Source organism: Archocentrus centrarchus, chromosome 3 (genome assembly GCF_007364275.1).
Source record: "Archocentrus centrarchus isolate MPI-CPG fArcCen1 chromosome 3, fArcCen1, whole genome shotgun sequence".
Classification (NCBI taxonomy): domain Eukaryota; kingdom Metazoa; phylum Chordata; class Actinopteri; order Cichliformes; family Cichlidae; genus Archocentrus; species Archocentrus centrarchus.
This window is the reverse complement of record NC_044348.1, coordinates 8,213,529-8,230,759: the sequence shown is the minus strand read 5'-3', so window position 1 is coordinate 8,230,759 and position 17,231 is coordinate 8,213,529. Positions and strand designations below refer to the sequence as shown.

Here is a 17,231-nt window from a genome sequence, read left to right as displayed (position 1 = left end):
CTGTCCAGTTATTTACAAATTAATGCCTATTATTCATTACCTACTCCTACATAATGTTTATGTAATCAAAGTAAACATCTGTCATGCTGCCCTTATCTGATTTTTACTACACTACAAACTCCTTAAAGTCTGTTTAAAAAGAACAAAGAAAGCAAAATGCATATATACAAACTACAATATTGTTACCTTCAAAGTAAATACTGCCCAGAGAATGATCTGCCTTTGCGGAGGTTTGTGCTCTCTGAGTGCTTCTATTTTTCTCTCTCTTTCTCTCTCAACACATGGCAGAATTTACTCAGTTATTATAAAGATGTTATATTTAATTATCATGATGAGTGGTAGTGGCATTCATCCAGAGCACCTTGGTGCACTTCAATTCTTATCCAAATTTGGCCAAATATGTTTTGGAGTTTTAGTCATAGTTAGATGGATACAGATAAACCTTAAATAGTGATTTTTATTTTATTTTATTTTATGCTCCATCTATCTTTCATGTGATTGGCTCTAGTAGGAGAAAGGGCGGGTTAATTAATGTCATTGGTTGAGGCTTGGGATACTCCCATTCTATTGGTTCACTCAGACGTCACTCATAGACTGTTCGGTTCTCTTTTCCTGTGTTACCGCCCTTGGGCTGAGTGAGCAATCAAGCACAGAAGATATCGCCTTGGGAAGACTGGTGCTATTTGGACATTCCCTAGAACGGTCCCATCAGCCTCAGGTAAGGAAATAGATAACTCTGTGAGGCTGGAATCAGTCATCATGACCAGCCGTATAGCTTTGCGTGCTGCCATTTGTATTATGTTCTCTGTGGCAGCTAAACGGCTAGCAACTTGAGTGAACTGCAAAGGTTAGCGTGTTAGCTTCTACATCTCATCGGGTTTGTTTCCTATGGTAGAGTCCATCCGAGAAATGCAGCTTAGTCACCAAGAGCAAGTGTCCCATAAACCGCTTGTTCTGACTTGAACTGAAATGTAGTGGCTTTTGCTAGGCGGCGATAATTACAGTCATTATGGTTACTGTCAGCGTGGGAATCATAAACATGTCAGGAACGGGTTAGCTAACGCCGTTCCTCAGCCCGCTATTTCTCCCGGAGATGAGGGCAGCTAAGTTTCCACCAGAGTATCACACTCGATAAGGTTTAAAAGGTTAGTAGTGCTGTGGGATATGTGGTCTTCTGTTCACGGTTGTTGCTTTACTGTGTGTGAGTATTGCTAATGTTATGCAGGTCTAATATAATGTGAGCTGCCCATCCCTGTCAGCCAGACAGTTCATTGCAAACAGGGAATGAATAGTTCCTGTGATTCTCTGTATAAAGGACATACCTTTGGTGGGATGGCTCACACCATTGTGGCGGGTTAAGGGAAGGCTATGTACTTATTGTCATTTTAATACCTGTCATAAGCTTTCTGACACTTTTTTTTTGTTCAAGAATTAACGTGAGGGTTTATTTGTGTGTTCGCAAAGGTAGTTTCATCAGCAGGGCTCAGTGGTGAATGAAGGGTGTGGCCCAAGACGTCTGTTAGGGCACTTGTGGGTTTTTTTTTCCTCCCCTTTAAGCCTTAGGGCAGGTGGCCTTCCTAGAGCTGGGAAACATGCATTATAACCAAATGATAATGTTGTGGTGATTGCTGACTTGACTTGTTTTTCAGCTCTGCCGCTGCTGCAGTATTGCAGAGAGACTGGCTCTTCAGATAGGTTTTGTTTACACCACATACCTTCACTGAAGGGTGAAACCTGGCTCTGAGCCACAGTCGTAAATAGTGGCTTTAGTTTTTACAAAGAAGTGACGAGCTTTCTTGAGCCTGTATTCATCCGATTGCGCCTGTGAGCTGTAGGGTAGGGCACTCCTTGAAATCTGTTCTCATTATATAATAATGTGGTGTGTCTGGAGAGTGCGGGGAGGTCAGGGGGAATACACAAATCATGTGTGTTTGTTAGAGAAACACCCCACTTCCTGTCTCGCCCGTGCCAGCTTTGTACACATGACTAAAATAAGTTTTCTTTTTCAGACTTTGCTTTTTAACTGTTGAATTAAAAAGGAAACTGTTACTATGAGCCACCAAAGCCTGTCGCTGGCCTATTTAAATCACTCATAAATTTTCTGACACCTATGTCTTACTGTTTTTACTGAAATATGCATCGCAATGAACATATCTCTGTATCAGTGTGATCAAGCCTGCTGTTGATACCCTGGTCTCTTTCCATCTGTTTTCTATCATTTCTAACACTTTCTCTCTCTCTCTGTCTCTGTCTCTGTCTCTCTCTCTCTCTCTCTGTCTCTCTCTCTCTCTCTCACTCACACACACACACACACACACACACACACACACACACACACACACACACACACACACACACACACACACACACACACACACACACACACACACACACACACACACAGAATGAGTAACAACAGGGTGGGGAGAGGAACAGCAGAGAGTAAAACTGGAGGAGAGTAGGTGGGAGGTGGAAGTACAGAGTCTTTTCCCATGGGTAGCGTAGCTGGGTCATTCTAACTATAGTCTTTTTGTGCTGCTGTTGGGGTGGTGTTCTGTAATAATGTAATACCAGTCAGTGCTTCCTGTTCATCTTTGAGCTGCAAATGACTATTCCCCACAGCTTCTGCCGTTGAGTTTGAAACCTCTCAGGCAAGAATTATACTTAGCTGAGATGAAATTAATGTGCTTTAGTTTAGCTGCCATGGGTTATATCATTTACACTAGGGATATCTGGGATGGTGTTGTATATCGTATCACAGCAGGTATGCAATTAGATATCAGACGCTCACTCTTGGAAGGAAGATGGAGCCCCCATGTTTGGCCTGAAATGTATTCATGTATTTTGTTTTGGCTATAATTAAACCAAAGGTACAAACATACTTCACATTGCACTCGCTCTGTTTCTTTGACTTAATTTCCTAAAGAATGGGGTTAGTATTCTTGCTATAAAATGCAGTGTAATTCACCACAGGTTAGCATTAAGGAATTATGGTTGAAGTGATACACATTCTCAAGAATAAAACTTTAACTTTGCAGATGTCTACTGCAGATAAATAAAAAGCATAGAATCTGCCCTGTCTGGTAAACTTAGACTGTTTTATTTATGGCTCTGTGTGTAGCCTGAGTGGACAGGTGAGCATAGCATGCCGACAGGTTTGCAGTGTTATTGGCCTCGAGCCATCTGTTGTTCTGTTGAAGGATTAGCAGACGGGCAGGAGGAGAAAGGAATCAATCAGATTTGACTAATGGATCTTTCTAGTGTCTCCACCTCGACCTGAGCTAACCCATTGTCATCATTATTCCTGTCTCTGTGCTTCATTACTCTGCTGTCTGCACACTCAAAAGTACTGAATAATTTGTTAGTGAAGTGGAAAGCTGGATAAATGGTGTTATGGTTCCAGAACAAGTGAAAGGAAAGACATCTGCAAAGCCATAAAGCCAGCATATACTCCCAATCACAGAATCACCCCTATCACAGAAAATGAACAATAGTACTCCTCCAAAACAAGCAAGCCAACACTTGTGGCGATATCACGAGAAACATGGTGCCATTCCATGAACACAGCCCAGCCTGCTGTTGTGGTATTTGGAGCATGCAGTGTGATTTTCATATGATTTGGATGCATGGGATGTTTTTATCCTGTGAGAGACCATTTAAATTTAAAACCTTTTTGGGTGAATGCTGCTGCTGAAGTTTGGTGCAGCAGCATTAAAGTGCTGTTTTCATCTCATGCAGTTTCTTGGAGTTTCTAATGTAAGCCTTCATGAATTCCATTTTTAAAAATTAAATTTACATGAATTTGCAGGCTGCTGACATCTTCACCACCTTCCCTGAGAAGCATCACTAGCTTAGCTTCACTGCAGCCTGATTTCCCTGCCTTACTGTTAGGAGTGATCCTGTCATACGATTGTACAAAATAACACTGTAGTGATTGTTTTCCAGGGTCCAATTAAACTCCTGTGAGAGTAAGATTACTGTCGATCATTATATTCTTAAGCTTAGATTTAAGTCGTTAGTGACATTTGAGCTTCATCTGCTGGCACTTAGACTTGCAAATGCCGCTGCTAGGACTGTTGATGTCATTTCAGAAATAAATGTGTGTAGCTCTTGTGCACTTATGGAGGAGATGAGGTGAAGAATTAGCTGAGGACAGAGCCTCAATTGTGGAGACAATGAACCGACCAGCGTGAGAGAGACCAACCTTGTTGGACTCCTGAGGAATTCTCTGGACTGGCACTGGGCAAATGGCACTGCATGGTTAAATGTTTAAAGAATCTTTTGGTCAGTATTTGTTCTGCTAAACTGTGTCTTTCAGAGGGCAGCGGTTAGCACTGTTGTCTCACAGCTAGAAGGTCCTGGAATCTACCATCGGCCACCATCGGCCTGGGGCCTTTCTGGGTGGAGTTTACATGTTCTCCCTGTGTTTGCGTGGGTTTTCTCAGGGTGCTCTCTCTTCCTCCCACAGTCCAAAGGCATGTAGTTAATTGGTGATTCAAAATTGCCTTTAAGTGTGACAGTGAGTACTAATGGTTTTCTGTCTCTCTGTTTTAGCCCTGCGACAGACTGGCGACCTGTCCAGGGAATGCCCTGCCCCTCACCCTATGGCAGCTGGGATAGGTGATTGTGATTTGTGATTGTCTTTGAAATGGTTGTTTCTGGGACCAGATCTGTGACCACTAGCATTCAGATGCTGTCTTCTAATGCCTGTCTTCTAAGGCTCAGTTTGACTTGACTTGACTTTTAGGGTTATCCATTAGGTGGTAGTATCTGGTACCAGGTATATATATTTTTTTTAAGTACCTGCTCAGCCAGGGTTCCAAGCGAGCCGAGTCAAGCTGAAATTGTGACGTCAACAGAATGCATGCCGCTGACTCACCAGGGAGTCACTACATCATTCATGAGAGCGGCTCCTTCACAAGAATCAAACCTGCTGTTTTTGAAACGCGGCAATGAGGGAAATGGCTACACACTAACCAACACTGTGGTCCAGTGACGAGGTGCAGACATTTTTGTGCTTGGTGGCTGATAACAGAATCCAGAGCTAGATGGAGCGACTGTGTTTGTACCGCATACAAATTATGTCACGGGCAGTAGGCAACCCCGGAGTTGAGTCTCCGATTACAAAGATACGCATTGCAGATGAGTTGCACTTAGTGGCACAGATTGACTCAGATTTATGGCATTAGCATTTATTCGCAAAGGTTTGCCAATCCGTCCGATAGTAAATGCATTCAGTCCGAGCTACGAACCTAATGCCTATTCTGAATATACACCTATATACACAGTTGTTTCTCTTACAAAAGGGGACTACAACTTTGTTTTTTCACTTCGACAAAAGACAGTTGTGCGAAAGAGTACAAGTTAGGAGAAAGAGCATCTGTGGAGTCGTGCAGGGAGTTTGGAAATCACGAGGTCACTCTGTGTTTGGGCCGTGGCGTGGGAGAAGGAACTGTCTCTTGATTTTATTTGACAGGACACACACTTATTGACTCCTTCACTTATCTGAGCTTTATTTAAACTTAACTGTGATGTTATGTTCAGGCCTTTATTCCCAAAAGACAAAGATACACATGCATTTCCTTGCCCTTTAGAATAAGCTTCCTTTCCTTCTTCCTCTGTCTCAGTATTGTTTTATAAACTTGCCCAAAATTCCCATTTGCAAAGAGTTGTTGGTGATTCTTATGGGATTGGTCAGATGATTTATCTGAGCCTGAGAAAGTTCTGTCTTTGTTCCAGCTGTGTGTGTGTTCACCATTATGACATCATCCCCAGGCTTTATTATCCAACCCAGCTGTGATCAAGTATTGGTTCACAGCAATGAGATAAACAGTCTTTATCTCAGTTAACAACATGCAATTAAAATGCCGTTTTCCTTGAGTCAGCTTAATAAGAGGATATTTCTGCACTGTCTCTCTCATCACAAATGTGTGTGTGTGTGTGTGTGCTTGTTTTCAGGTAACGTCTTCCTGGTTTGGAGCAGTAATCCCAGAGAAGGAGCACTGTGGCTGTGGTCTGGTGTTCGGTGTTGCTTAGCAAGCTATAGCTAGTACCATGGCGTTGTCGTACAAGAAGGATCTGGATAAATACAAGGATCTGGATGAAGATGAAATCCTCAACAAACTGTCGGCAGAGGAGCTTAAGCAGCTGGAGACGGCACTCGAGGAGATGGACCCTGAGGTCAGGGCTCGGTGAGGGTTGGAGGAGCTCCAGGGCTCCTCAGTGGGAGGAAGTTCCTTTGGAAAAGGGATTTATTGAGAAGTGGCCCAATTAAAAATAAAAAAATGTCTCTGCACACATGTGTGTTATTAGATTTCTTATATGAGTAGTAGTTTTTGCAAAAATTGAACTTAATTTAACTTGTTGTTGACAGCTTTATGACTGTTGCTGTGGTTGCAGTACTAGAAAGTAGTAGAAAGTAGACCTGGTTGATAAAGGTTAATAAGGGAATTCCCCCCCCAAAAGTCACATTTTCATTGTTTATCTTCCTGAAATGCATTTAACCTCTCTTAGTCACATGTAATGGTGGCTTTTTTCCTTGTACCCTGACAGTCACACCTCCCACTCCACAGTCTCTATGGTTGGGAAAATAATTTAAAGCTGCAGCGGCTCAGGCTGCCAAGTCTTTGTGAGAGGAGCGACGGTGTAATGAAATCCCCTCCAAGCCTCTGGACGTTTTCTTTAATTTCCATCTAGTGAGGCAAATCAGCCTGCATAGCGACCACACGGCCCACAGGAAACAGGCAGCAGCAATGGGGAAATAATAATTTCTGGATCGCTAAAGAGACCAAATCTAATTTGGTGTGCGTTTTAATGGTTGCAGTGCGTATAGATTTCCAAACATCTTTGTTTACCTCTGCCAAGTTTCTACTCACCTACAACAAAAGATCCACAAATTTCGTTTTTGTGTTAATTTCCTGTGTATCAAGTTAAACTGGTTTATCAAGTTTTTTTCCTCTTTGAGTAGCTTGTCATTCATATTTAATTTCTCTCATGACTGTCAAACATATCTGATGCCAGCTACCTCACAGACCTGAAAGGTGCACTGTCAGAAGTTTGTGAACAAATTGTGCCAAATATTGTTTAGCTTGGATTGTGCAGCTTTCTCAACATGGTACATAATTGTGGAAAATGCATTTAAAGCAGAGCAGCCTGCTTAAATAGATTTGATACCACAGTGGTGCAAGTACCGTCAAGGGAATCATGATGCATTGAAATCTTAAGGTCTAATGTGGCTCCTTGTCTTTTATTTCCAGAATGCTCTTCTCCCAGCGGGTTTACGTCAAAAAGACCAGACGGATAAGAAAACTACAGGACCGTTCGACAGAGAGCGTCTGCTCAAATACCTGGAGAAGGAAGCCATGGAGTACAAGGACAGAGAGGATGTAGTGCCTTTCACTGGAGAGAAAAAAGGTGTGTTTTTTTTCTACAGCGTGCCCAGCTCTCACCAATAACATCGGTAGCACAGTGCTATGAAATGTTAATACTGTATTATGAGGGGGAGTCAAGGTGCACCTGTATATGTAGAAGCAGGTCAAACCCAGCACTAGTTACTGTTCTGCTGTCTTTGCAGGTATTATTAAGACATGTTTGCACTTACATGCAAGCATGTCTGCTATTATGCAGCATGGAACAGTGTTGGGAGGGTATGTTAGGCCTGATTTAGATTTCTGCGTCGAGTCTTTGCAGGGCCTACGTACGTAACCAGAAGCTAGGGCTGTGCGATTAATCGAATTTTGATTTCGATTTTGGCTCCATACGATCACAAAAACAGTGTAATCGACAAAAAAACTATCATTATTAAAATGATTTTGTCACATTACGCTCTGAAAGTTTACTCTTAGGTCCGAATTATGCTTCTGTATAGGGTCTTTGTGGGACTTGCACTGTAACCGGAAACCCGTCTGAATCCGATGCCGTGACCTGACATGCACCTCCCGATTGGCCTTTCTGATTCTGATTGGCCTGTTCAGCACTGCCGATTTCTCCTGTGCACTTCAGACTACTTTTTCCCAGAGTTTATGAATTTATCAGTGAGGAATTAACAATAATCGCCTCAATATAAGGAATAATCATAGCATCAATATAAGGACTCACAGATGTCAGCAAATTTCTGGGGGGGAGATTGCTGAAACTATCTGAATGGATGTGAGGAACAAAGAAGTAAAAAAAACTACAGGGACAAATATGTTTGCACCTGAAAAAAAAAAAACTGACCACAGCAAAGAGTAAGGATCCAGGGAGGGGGAAAAAAAGTCCCAGCATTTTATTTGTTTCTGATATTTCTTCTGTAACTAACACACGCCGGCATTGACAGCACCGATTAGTTTACGTATGTAGTCCCCGCAACGACCCAGCACATTAGTCTAAATCAGGCCTTACTACCAGAGAAAGGGGGGTAGGGGATGGGGGAGGAGGAATCTTAAGGATTTTATGTACACAACACAGTAAATGATTGACAGGAGTTTTCTCACAGAAAGGTAAAAGGTGACTGCTACTGATAAACCGAATAGATTTAGTGTATATAACCTAATCTTCCTGTGTGAAACAGGTTTTGTGATGTATTTGTGGCAATCTTATCCACCTCTTAGAGGAGGCAAAGGTGAAATTCTTTGCCAGCAGAAAAGCAGAAAAGGGAGTTGAGTAGAAACACTAGTGGGTAGAAAATCTTTGAGATGAAAGAATTCCTTTTGTCGGGATCTCCAAAGATCTGAAAGCTCTACTCCCTTGTTGGAGAGGAAATATGGAACTGACATCTTCCCCTGACCTAACCATGGCCTGTTGGAATTTTGTGTGTGTGTGTGTGTGTGTGTGTGTGTGTGTGTGTGTGTGTGTGTGTGTGTGTATATATATGTGTGTGTCTGTGTATATATGTGTGTGTCTGTGTATATATGTGTGTGTCTGTGTGTGTGTGTGTGTGTGTGTGTGTGTGTGTTTGTGTGTGTGTATGCGCACGCGCGCTCGCTTGCAGTAACAACATGGAAAACTCACATCACTCTGGTGGCTCTGTGGAATGCAGCTGATTCTCTCTTCCCCTTGTTAGACTCACCCCCTGCTGATAAATGATGTCACGAGTGTTTGTGTCTCTAGTTTCAAAACTGCACATAATTTTCAGCCTGCTTGAGTCCAGGGTAACATTTCAACCTTCGGGCAACTTAACTCATTGTATTGAAGTTGCTTTGTTACTTGTCTGTATGATTGATGAAGCTACTTTCAGCTGCTCCCTTATTCACAAAGGCTCACTGCAGTGGGTAGCTCTGCATGTATGATTTGGCAGATTTTTATTTAGTTTTTTGTTTTTACACCAGATGCCCTTCCTGATAAACCCCAAAGGGATTTGTGTGGGGATTAAAACCAGGGATCTTTCAGTTGTTGGGCGAAATGTGTAAACCACTGTGAAGACACATGTGGTGATGTGTGATCAATAGAAGCCTGATAAGCATTTTGTTTGTTTAGGTTAGAGCGGAGGGCGTTGCTGGCGCACCAAGGAAAACACAAGCGCACAGCAGATGTGTACCACGTGCCTGCAATCCTCAGTTTTTCTCACGAAATGCTTTTATAGTTGAAGCATTTGACTTTAAGCGTCCATATAATAGAAAGTGACACTGATAGGATACTGCAAGGCAATTAAGCCCATTACTATAAATTCACTGCTCAACATAATGGTTCAGGTTGCTTGATTATTCTGGCTGCAAACACTCTAGTACAGTGTGTGTAACTTTGACTACTTCTTGAAGCTACAGTATATAGATGCCCCCTGAATCAAAACATCAAAAGCGCAAAATTATCAAGTGTTTTTAAATGAGGATTGCTAATTTTAATGCACTCACTAATTGTGTGTATGATTATGTCTGTTCAACATGTAGCTGTGCAGAACAGGCAGGCTGTGAGTTGCAGCTTTGATGAGACCTGCACACCCACGTAACAAGAGTGAAGTCATTTGTCACAGGAAACCAAAGACCAAAAAAAGAAATAAAGATAAGTGTAGGAACCGACCTGGTTATAAGGTGCACAAATCCACATGTTGGTCAGAATTATTTGGAAGAGATAACAAAAGCCGTGGTTTGTTATAAATACCAGTGACAGTTGACAAACCAGTTTTCATCTTCAGCTGACCTAATCTTAACCTCAGTTTGAGTTTGTTCAGTCAATGTATGTTGCATTTGTAAATGGTTGAAATGATAAACTGCTTATTCATAGATGTTGAGATTTTTCACAAAGTATTAACAATGACAAAAACACATTAGTGCAGGAAGTCAATACATGCGACTTGTCCTTGGTGTACCCTGCCTCTCCCCCTGTGACAGGGATAGGCTCCAGCCCCCCTGTGACCCTAAAAAGGATAAACAGAAGAAAATAAATGGATGGATGAAAGTCAGTACCTGCTGCTTTGAGTGACATGTGAAACCCGATGAGAGAAGTGTGCCTCCCTTTGATGCCTAATAGATAAGTTACTGATGGAACTGAGTATTTCATGGGAGAAGCTGATGTTTTTTGAATGGGAGTTGATTGGAGCCAAAGACGGAGGCAGAAACTAGCGACCCCCTGTGGTATTGTGCTTGAAGGCACATGCTCGGTCCATCTTTAATGTACAGTCTATGTGTAGGCCTCTTCACAAACTTCCAGTTTTGTTTGTTCTGATTCTGCGGTTACACACACAGTTTTTAAATATTTTTTTATACCCCAGTGTGATTCCTTCCTTTACTCAGTTGTGTATACTCCTCTGGGATCACAGTGATAAACGTCGTTCGGATCACGGTTCTCTTGGCCCTGGTTTTTCTTTGTTTCTGGAGAGTTGAATTTCGCTCCAGGGGGATTGGCACAGGATGCTGCCTGATGACTGTATTTACCGTTTATTGGCTTTCAGGAAGTGCCAGAGCACCCCACTAGGGAATAGTTTGAGCAATTTGAGTGGCTTGACTGACTTAGAGGAGGGAAAAGAATGAAGGCCTGTTCTCGGGTTGTTTTTGTTTAAGAAGACGGGCAAATGGCACCCGCTGGATGGTCTCTCTGTCCAGTGCGAGTGTTTGGTTGCCCCAGCAGTGCAGTTTAGATTAGCCTCGTCATTGTTTCATGACTTCCTTTTGCGCTTTCTGTTTCTTCCCTCTGATATGTTACCATGGCAATACTGGAGCTGTCAGACAGTCGTTGCTGGTCCAAGTGCAGCTACTCTTATGTACACTTAATGTCCTTGTCAGAAACATAACCAGTTTCATTAAGGATTAATTCAGTATTTTAAAAAACTTCGATAGCAGTCGGTGTAATTTTTTTTAACACACTGACCAAAAAAGAGCAAAACTTCAAATTAAATCAAATATTTTGTGATAAAACAGGTAGAAATGGGTTAAAATGAGACTGCTTTATATGATCCAGGGTCCCACAACCTAATGTCAAAGAAAAAAAGTAAAATGGTGTAAGGAGGCTCATTAACCAACAGTTTTTTTTGTTGTTTTTTTTTAACAGAAATGTGAAGGTTATATAACATCTTGTAAAACCAAATTTTATAAAAGCTGTATTGCCTCCTTTAGGTTTAGAATTTGACTGAAATGTTCTTCTTTTTTCCCCACAGGTAAAGTATTTGTTCCTAAGCAAAAGCCAATAGAAATGCATAAGGAGGAAGTCACGACCCTTGATCCAGAATTGGAGGAAGCTCTGTCCAGTGCCACAGATACAGAGCTGTGTGATCTTGCAGGTAAGAATGAATAAATGCCTTAGAGACTAAGACATCTTTGTTAAAGGGCTTCAAAAACACAAGTTTTTAAAACACACACACAATTGTTGAGAGCTTTCTCTGGGCCCAGTCTTTGCTGGGACCATAAAACAAAAGCTCCTTTCACTCTGTGCTTTACTGGGTTTCATGATGGGGGGAATAAAAAGGCTCATTGAGCAAAATAACAGCAGTGATCTGCTCTGCCATTTAGATTTTGTTACTTTTGCCAACACTGACCACTGGAGAACACACGCATACATGTTGGGCCTTCACAACAGTCACTGAGTATAGAGTTTGCTTTGGTTTGCAGCGATCCTTGGTGTTCACACACTGGTTACCAGTAGTCAGACGTATGATGGAACTGGAAGTAAAGAGACATACAACAGTGAGTACCATAAGTCATTTATCTCCGTTAATTAAAAAGTTCTGAAAAGCGCAGCTTCCTGACCTACTGTTTGTTTCTTAGATGTGGTCAAAGGGGAGAAGATGAACCCAGTATTTGATGAGCCCCCCAATCCCACTAACGTAGAAGAAACTCTGCAGAGGGTGAAAAACAATGACAGCACCTTAACAGAGGTCAACCTCAACAACATTAAGGTACGCAGAAACACAGGCTTTCACCATGTGTGTATATGCTGGCCAGTCCCTGGACCAATGGGCTGTGTCTTTTCTGGCTTTCCAGAACATTCCGATTCCCACGCTGAAGGACTTTGCCAAAGCCATGGAGAAGAACACGCATGTCAAGAAATTCAGCCTTGCAGCCACGCGGAGTAACGACCCAGTTGCTGCGGTGAGAGGGATTGGTTGGTGGGCTTCTCATGGGTTTGCTGGCACCTGAAAACTCCACACTCACGTCTTGTGTGTTGTCTTCTTCCTCCCAGGCGTTCAGCGACATGCTACGGGCAAACAAAACATTGCGAAGTTTGAATTTGGAGTCCAACTTCATCACCGGGGCAGGAGTGCAGGCTTTGGTTGATGCATTGCGAGACAATGACACACTCACAGAAGTCAAGATAGACAACCAGGTACAATAACAAGTTTTTTTTAATTTCTGCTTTTGTACTACAGTTAAAGAAAAAAACAATTAACAGAAGCCATTATCTGAATAATACAAGACTAGCTCAGACTTTCCAGTAATGGAAAAGAAGTAAAGGGAGATTTCACATCTGTATTTTTGGTTCAGCTTAAGTCTGAAACCAACAACGTACATGTGAAAGAACCCTTATGTATAGATCTTGACCCATCTCTTTGTGCGTACTGTAGAGACAACAGCTGGGGACTACTGTAGAGATGGAGATCGCTAAAATGTTGGAAGAGAACAAGAGCATAGTGAAATTTGGCTACCACTTCACCCAGCAAGGACCCCGATCCAGAGCTGCCGCAGCTATCACCAAGAACAACGACCTGGGTATGAAGCACAACACGTACAGACTCAAAACTCTGAGAGTTGTTTAAACTTGCAAAAGTTGGGTGAGTTGTTTCCGCTCACCCTGCCTTCCACCTGCCATCTGTTTTATGGGAATGTTGATGTCATCGCTGAAACATCTGTTCAGTTTCTTACGCCGCAAGACGTCAGTCCACAGTGACGACCTCTGCTCTCTCTTTTAGCTCCTCCTCAAGTCAGAGTCGCAGTAGCACAGGTCGGATGCATGGGTGTGGCTCCCACGTGTGTCGGCGCATCAGTGATAACAGAGATTTGTTTCACAGTCTTTGAATGGAGCATTAACTGTATTAACAATATGAACATTGACACTGCGTGATCCTGCAGCTTTGAGAGTGACGACATCTCACTTCTCGTTTCCTGTACATGCTGACACGCACTGTTGAAATAGGTGTAAACTTTGACCACACAGTTCATGCTGATTCACTTAGCGTGCTCATGATGAACTAACAAGCCTGCACAGGTTAAAGGTTGTGTAGCATGCTTACTTTTGTTGTTGTTCTTGTGTTATTGAAGTCTTTTTGGCATTCGCTTATTGTACTCTTCCTCTCTAGTCCGCAGGAAGCGAGTGGAAGGGGATCTGTAGAGGCAGCGCGCCACCCGTCTCCCAGCCAATCCTGTTTTTCATCTCATTGTGGAATAATTTCAGCCAATGCCCTGGTCTTTCTCATCTCACTGTGTGGAAACTTTAGTCTTGTGCCAAACTGCGGGGCAAGGCAAGCTAAACCAGAACATACATCTGAGAAGAAGGGAAATAACTGGAACTGCCCTCTCCCGTACACATGTTCATGCTTATGTTTATTATGTTGTTATTGAAGGTGTAAATCTTAGTTTTTAGTCATTCATTTCAGCTGCTCCTTGTTTTTTCTTTTTTTTTTTTTGAGCCTTTATATTATCTGTCCTTACTTTTTAACTGCTTTGTTTTCCTTTTATACAATTCTGCAATTATTTGAGCTAATCATGAACATTACCAAGTAACGGCAACGTCAATAACAGCTCTATAAAGACAGTAACTAACACCTAGAAACCTTTGTGTCCTGATAGTTTGCTATTGAGGCTAAAGCTTCTTGTGGAGTTCCTGTATTGAAAAAAGCACTTATTAGAACAATGGGGAGAGCTTTGAAGTTTCTTGATGACTTTAGCTTCAGGAGGTGATGTCATCCAAGGCTTGGCCAATCTACTAGAGACACAGTGGTTATTACTTAGAGATGACTATCAGACTGCTGGCCACACCTGACTGTACAGCTGCCTGTCAGCATTGTGTAAACAAGCAATGTTGTGCAGCATAGTTCAGTCATGGCTCTTGGTAACACTTTACATGAGCAGTTGTTGGTTATTACAGCTGTCTTGTAAAGCCAGAATTACTGCTGAGCTGGTGTGTGGTGTGCACACCAGGTCTGTCAGCCAGTGCTGGTATTGTACTATCAGACCAAGTCACAGACTGTAATATCAAAGATGGATATAGTCACTGCAACATCACCCATTGTTTTATGAAGTCTTGAAGTCTCGTGTTTTGAAACCCAATGTGATGCACGCTCATGCCGCAACATAAAGGAAGTCCCGCCCTAAGTCGCATCCTACTTTTATCATTCTTTTTGATGCTAGTGAGAACCATAACTTAAAAAATATACATTGTTTTTTTATTAAATAAGACTCTAAGTAGCAATTGAGGCCATAAGCTTCAGCTCAAATAGGCAGCAGGGTCACTTATAGACTTCTATAGACTTCTATACATAGACTTCTATACAATCAGTCGTGTTTTTGAGAACGGAAGAGTTGCCCCCTGCTGGCCATTAGAAAGTATGCAGGTTTGAGGCACTTTCTCTTTGGCTTCGATATGTCCATCTTTCATGTTCAGTCTGTGGTTTGACTTGAAACATCCTACAGTGGCTGTTGGTTCGCTCCTCATGTATAATACATACTTTATTTATCAGTATGATATTGCTTTACTGTCATATTCTAAGATCTTGTTTTGATACGGTTCAATTTCTGTTGCTAGTTTTTTTTTTTGTGTTCACTTTATTCTCTTGACAGGAAACTATAACTGTTTTGATATTTTGGAACAAGCAAAGCTACGGTTGCACTGTAAAAGGACCATGATATTATTGCCAGTCATGGCCACAAAGGCCTTGATCTGCTCCTACAAATGTCTGCTTAATATACTTGGTTTCACTGATGCTTAACCATGCCAAAGACTAACACATGCAGTGCTTAAAGTATCAATAGTAGACTTAATGGTTACTGGCTCAGGTTTGGCTTTGTCACAAATCTGGCAAATGGAGTCTGTCAGTTCACAGTAACCTATAAATTTTTTGCATCATACATCCATTGTTTTTCACTTTATGTGGGATGTTCATAGCAGCATCTTCATCAAGTAGTCCAGTGAAGTGCGAGGAAGGTATAGCAAATGGTTTGTATGAAACTTTCTAGTTGTAGTCCTCAGGTTGACTGCTTGTGAAATGTTTCTCTGATCTGCGTCTCCTCGATGGCTCTCAATTTTAACTTTTCACTCAAACTTCCACGCTCTCAGCAGTAACAGATGTCATTTATTAAATATTAGATGACAATGTGCTGCGTGTGCAACAAGTAGACTTTCTTTAGCTTGAGATGGTTATAACAGGACTAATTCAGGAGTTACTTGAAACTTGTATATACTGTTTATGTGTAATAGGAACAATATGCTGGCATGAAGTCATCACCTGTGAACATCATGTTTCTATTGACCAAAAATGTTCTTTCATCAGCCTCACATTCTTCGGACAACAGCTGTTCTTTGGGTTTTTATATCCGTGCACTTTTTCCATGAGCATATCTACTTTGTTTTGTTTTTTTACAACTTTTTTTTTTGTTTTTTTTTCTGGCAGACACTCTGCTATAGGAGAAAACTGCTTCTTTGCTTGAACTTGTTAATAATACTTTGATTCATAATAGCTATATTAATTATATTAAAAAAATGCCATCTCAAATTCAAAGCGTGCACATACCCATAATGTAATATGTGCACCACTTGAACCTTCACAAGTCACTGCTGAGATTTTTTTTTGTACCTTAAATCAAAACCCAGGTGTTAACACAAGGATTATGTATTATAGTAAAACCACAAGACTGGTAAAACGCACTGCTGAATATAAAACAACTTCAATAATAAATGTTTTTACATAATCTGTGTGCTCTTTTTGTTGTTTAGTGGGTTTTTTTGTGGGGTTTTTTTTGTTTTGTTTTTTTTTGGCATGGCATAAATTTTGAATGACATTTCATATCAGATGTTGTGAATTTTCATAAATCTGCATTTGGATCAGATTTATTTACTTGCTTTCATGTACAGAGTGCCTAATTAAGGCAGCAGCTGGCTCCAGTGAGCTCTGCCGTCCGGACACACTTCAGTTCAAAGGTGTGACGTCTCCATCGTGAGATTACTGAGCTTTACAGATAAAATGTATTCCGGGCACTGATACCAGAGGCAGTGACAAAGACTAAGGAGTCTGAGGTCCAGTTACAGATGTGGCTTATTGTGGCAGATGCAATGCCACACTTTGTTCTGTTTATTAATATCTCATTAGTATCCTCATCAGTGGGTACTTTTTGTGCCATCTGGTGGTAGCGAAAGCACAAGACTAATCAGTATTCCACTGCACTGACTGGGATAAAAGTGATAAAGACCCACATCAAATTTTATTTTGAAACCTATCAAAGGCTGTTTATGATTTGCATACAGATCTGATAAAATTTTGGGATTAGCAGAGAGCTTAGTAAACACTTGAGAACAATTAGACTTTTTTTTGGTAAAACAGCAGTTTAGGAGATTGTAAACAGCTCTTGCTTGTACATTTATTATTATTATTCGATGTAATACATTTCTGGGACTATTTCTCTTCCAAGAGCTGAAAGATTGCTGTAATAACAGGAGGTAGCTCTGAGCTGGAGGACTTCTCACTGCGCTGATCCGTGTGTGGAACAACTAAGAGACTGAGATTATATTTTGCCTTAGTCATCAGAATCTTACCAGGTCTGAGATCATGTGTGCATTTTTAATTTCTCTTAGCTACGTGAGAGCGGAAGGAGCAGTCAGCTTTAGGCTTT

The 17,231-nt window shown here is 41.5% G+C and overlaps 1 protein-coding gene across 1 annotated transcript; it reads left to right on the top strand.

The window, feature by feature from the left end:
- The first annotated feature begins 586 nt into the window (after positions 1 to 586).
- tmod2 (tropomodulin 2) lies at positions 587 to 16,288 on the top strand. Its single transcript, XM_030721597.1, has 10 exons — positions 587 to 718; positions 5,959 to 6,180; positions 7,257 to 7,413; positions 11,570 to 11,692; positions 12,021 to 12,095; positions 12,177 to 12,307; positions 12,393 to 12,500; positions 12,592 to 12,735; positions 12,974 to 13,118; positions 13,706 to 16,288. The coding sequence occupies exons 2-10, from the start codon at positions 6,055 to 6,057 to the stop codon at positions 13,735 to 13,737; spliced, it is 1,041 nt and encodes a 346-aa protein (XP_030577457.1). The 5' UTR covers positions 587 to 718; positions 5,959 to 6,054; the 3' UTR covers positions 13,738 to 16,288.
- The last annotated feature ends 943 nt before the right edge of the window (positions 16,289 to 17,231 follow it).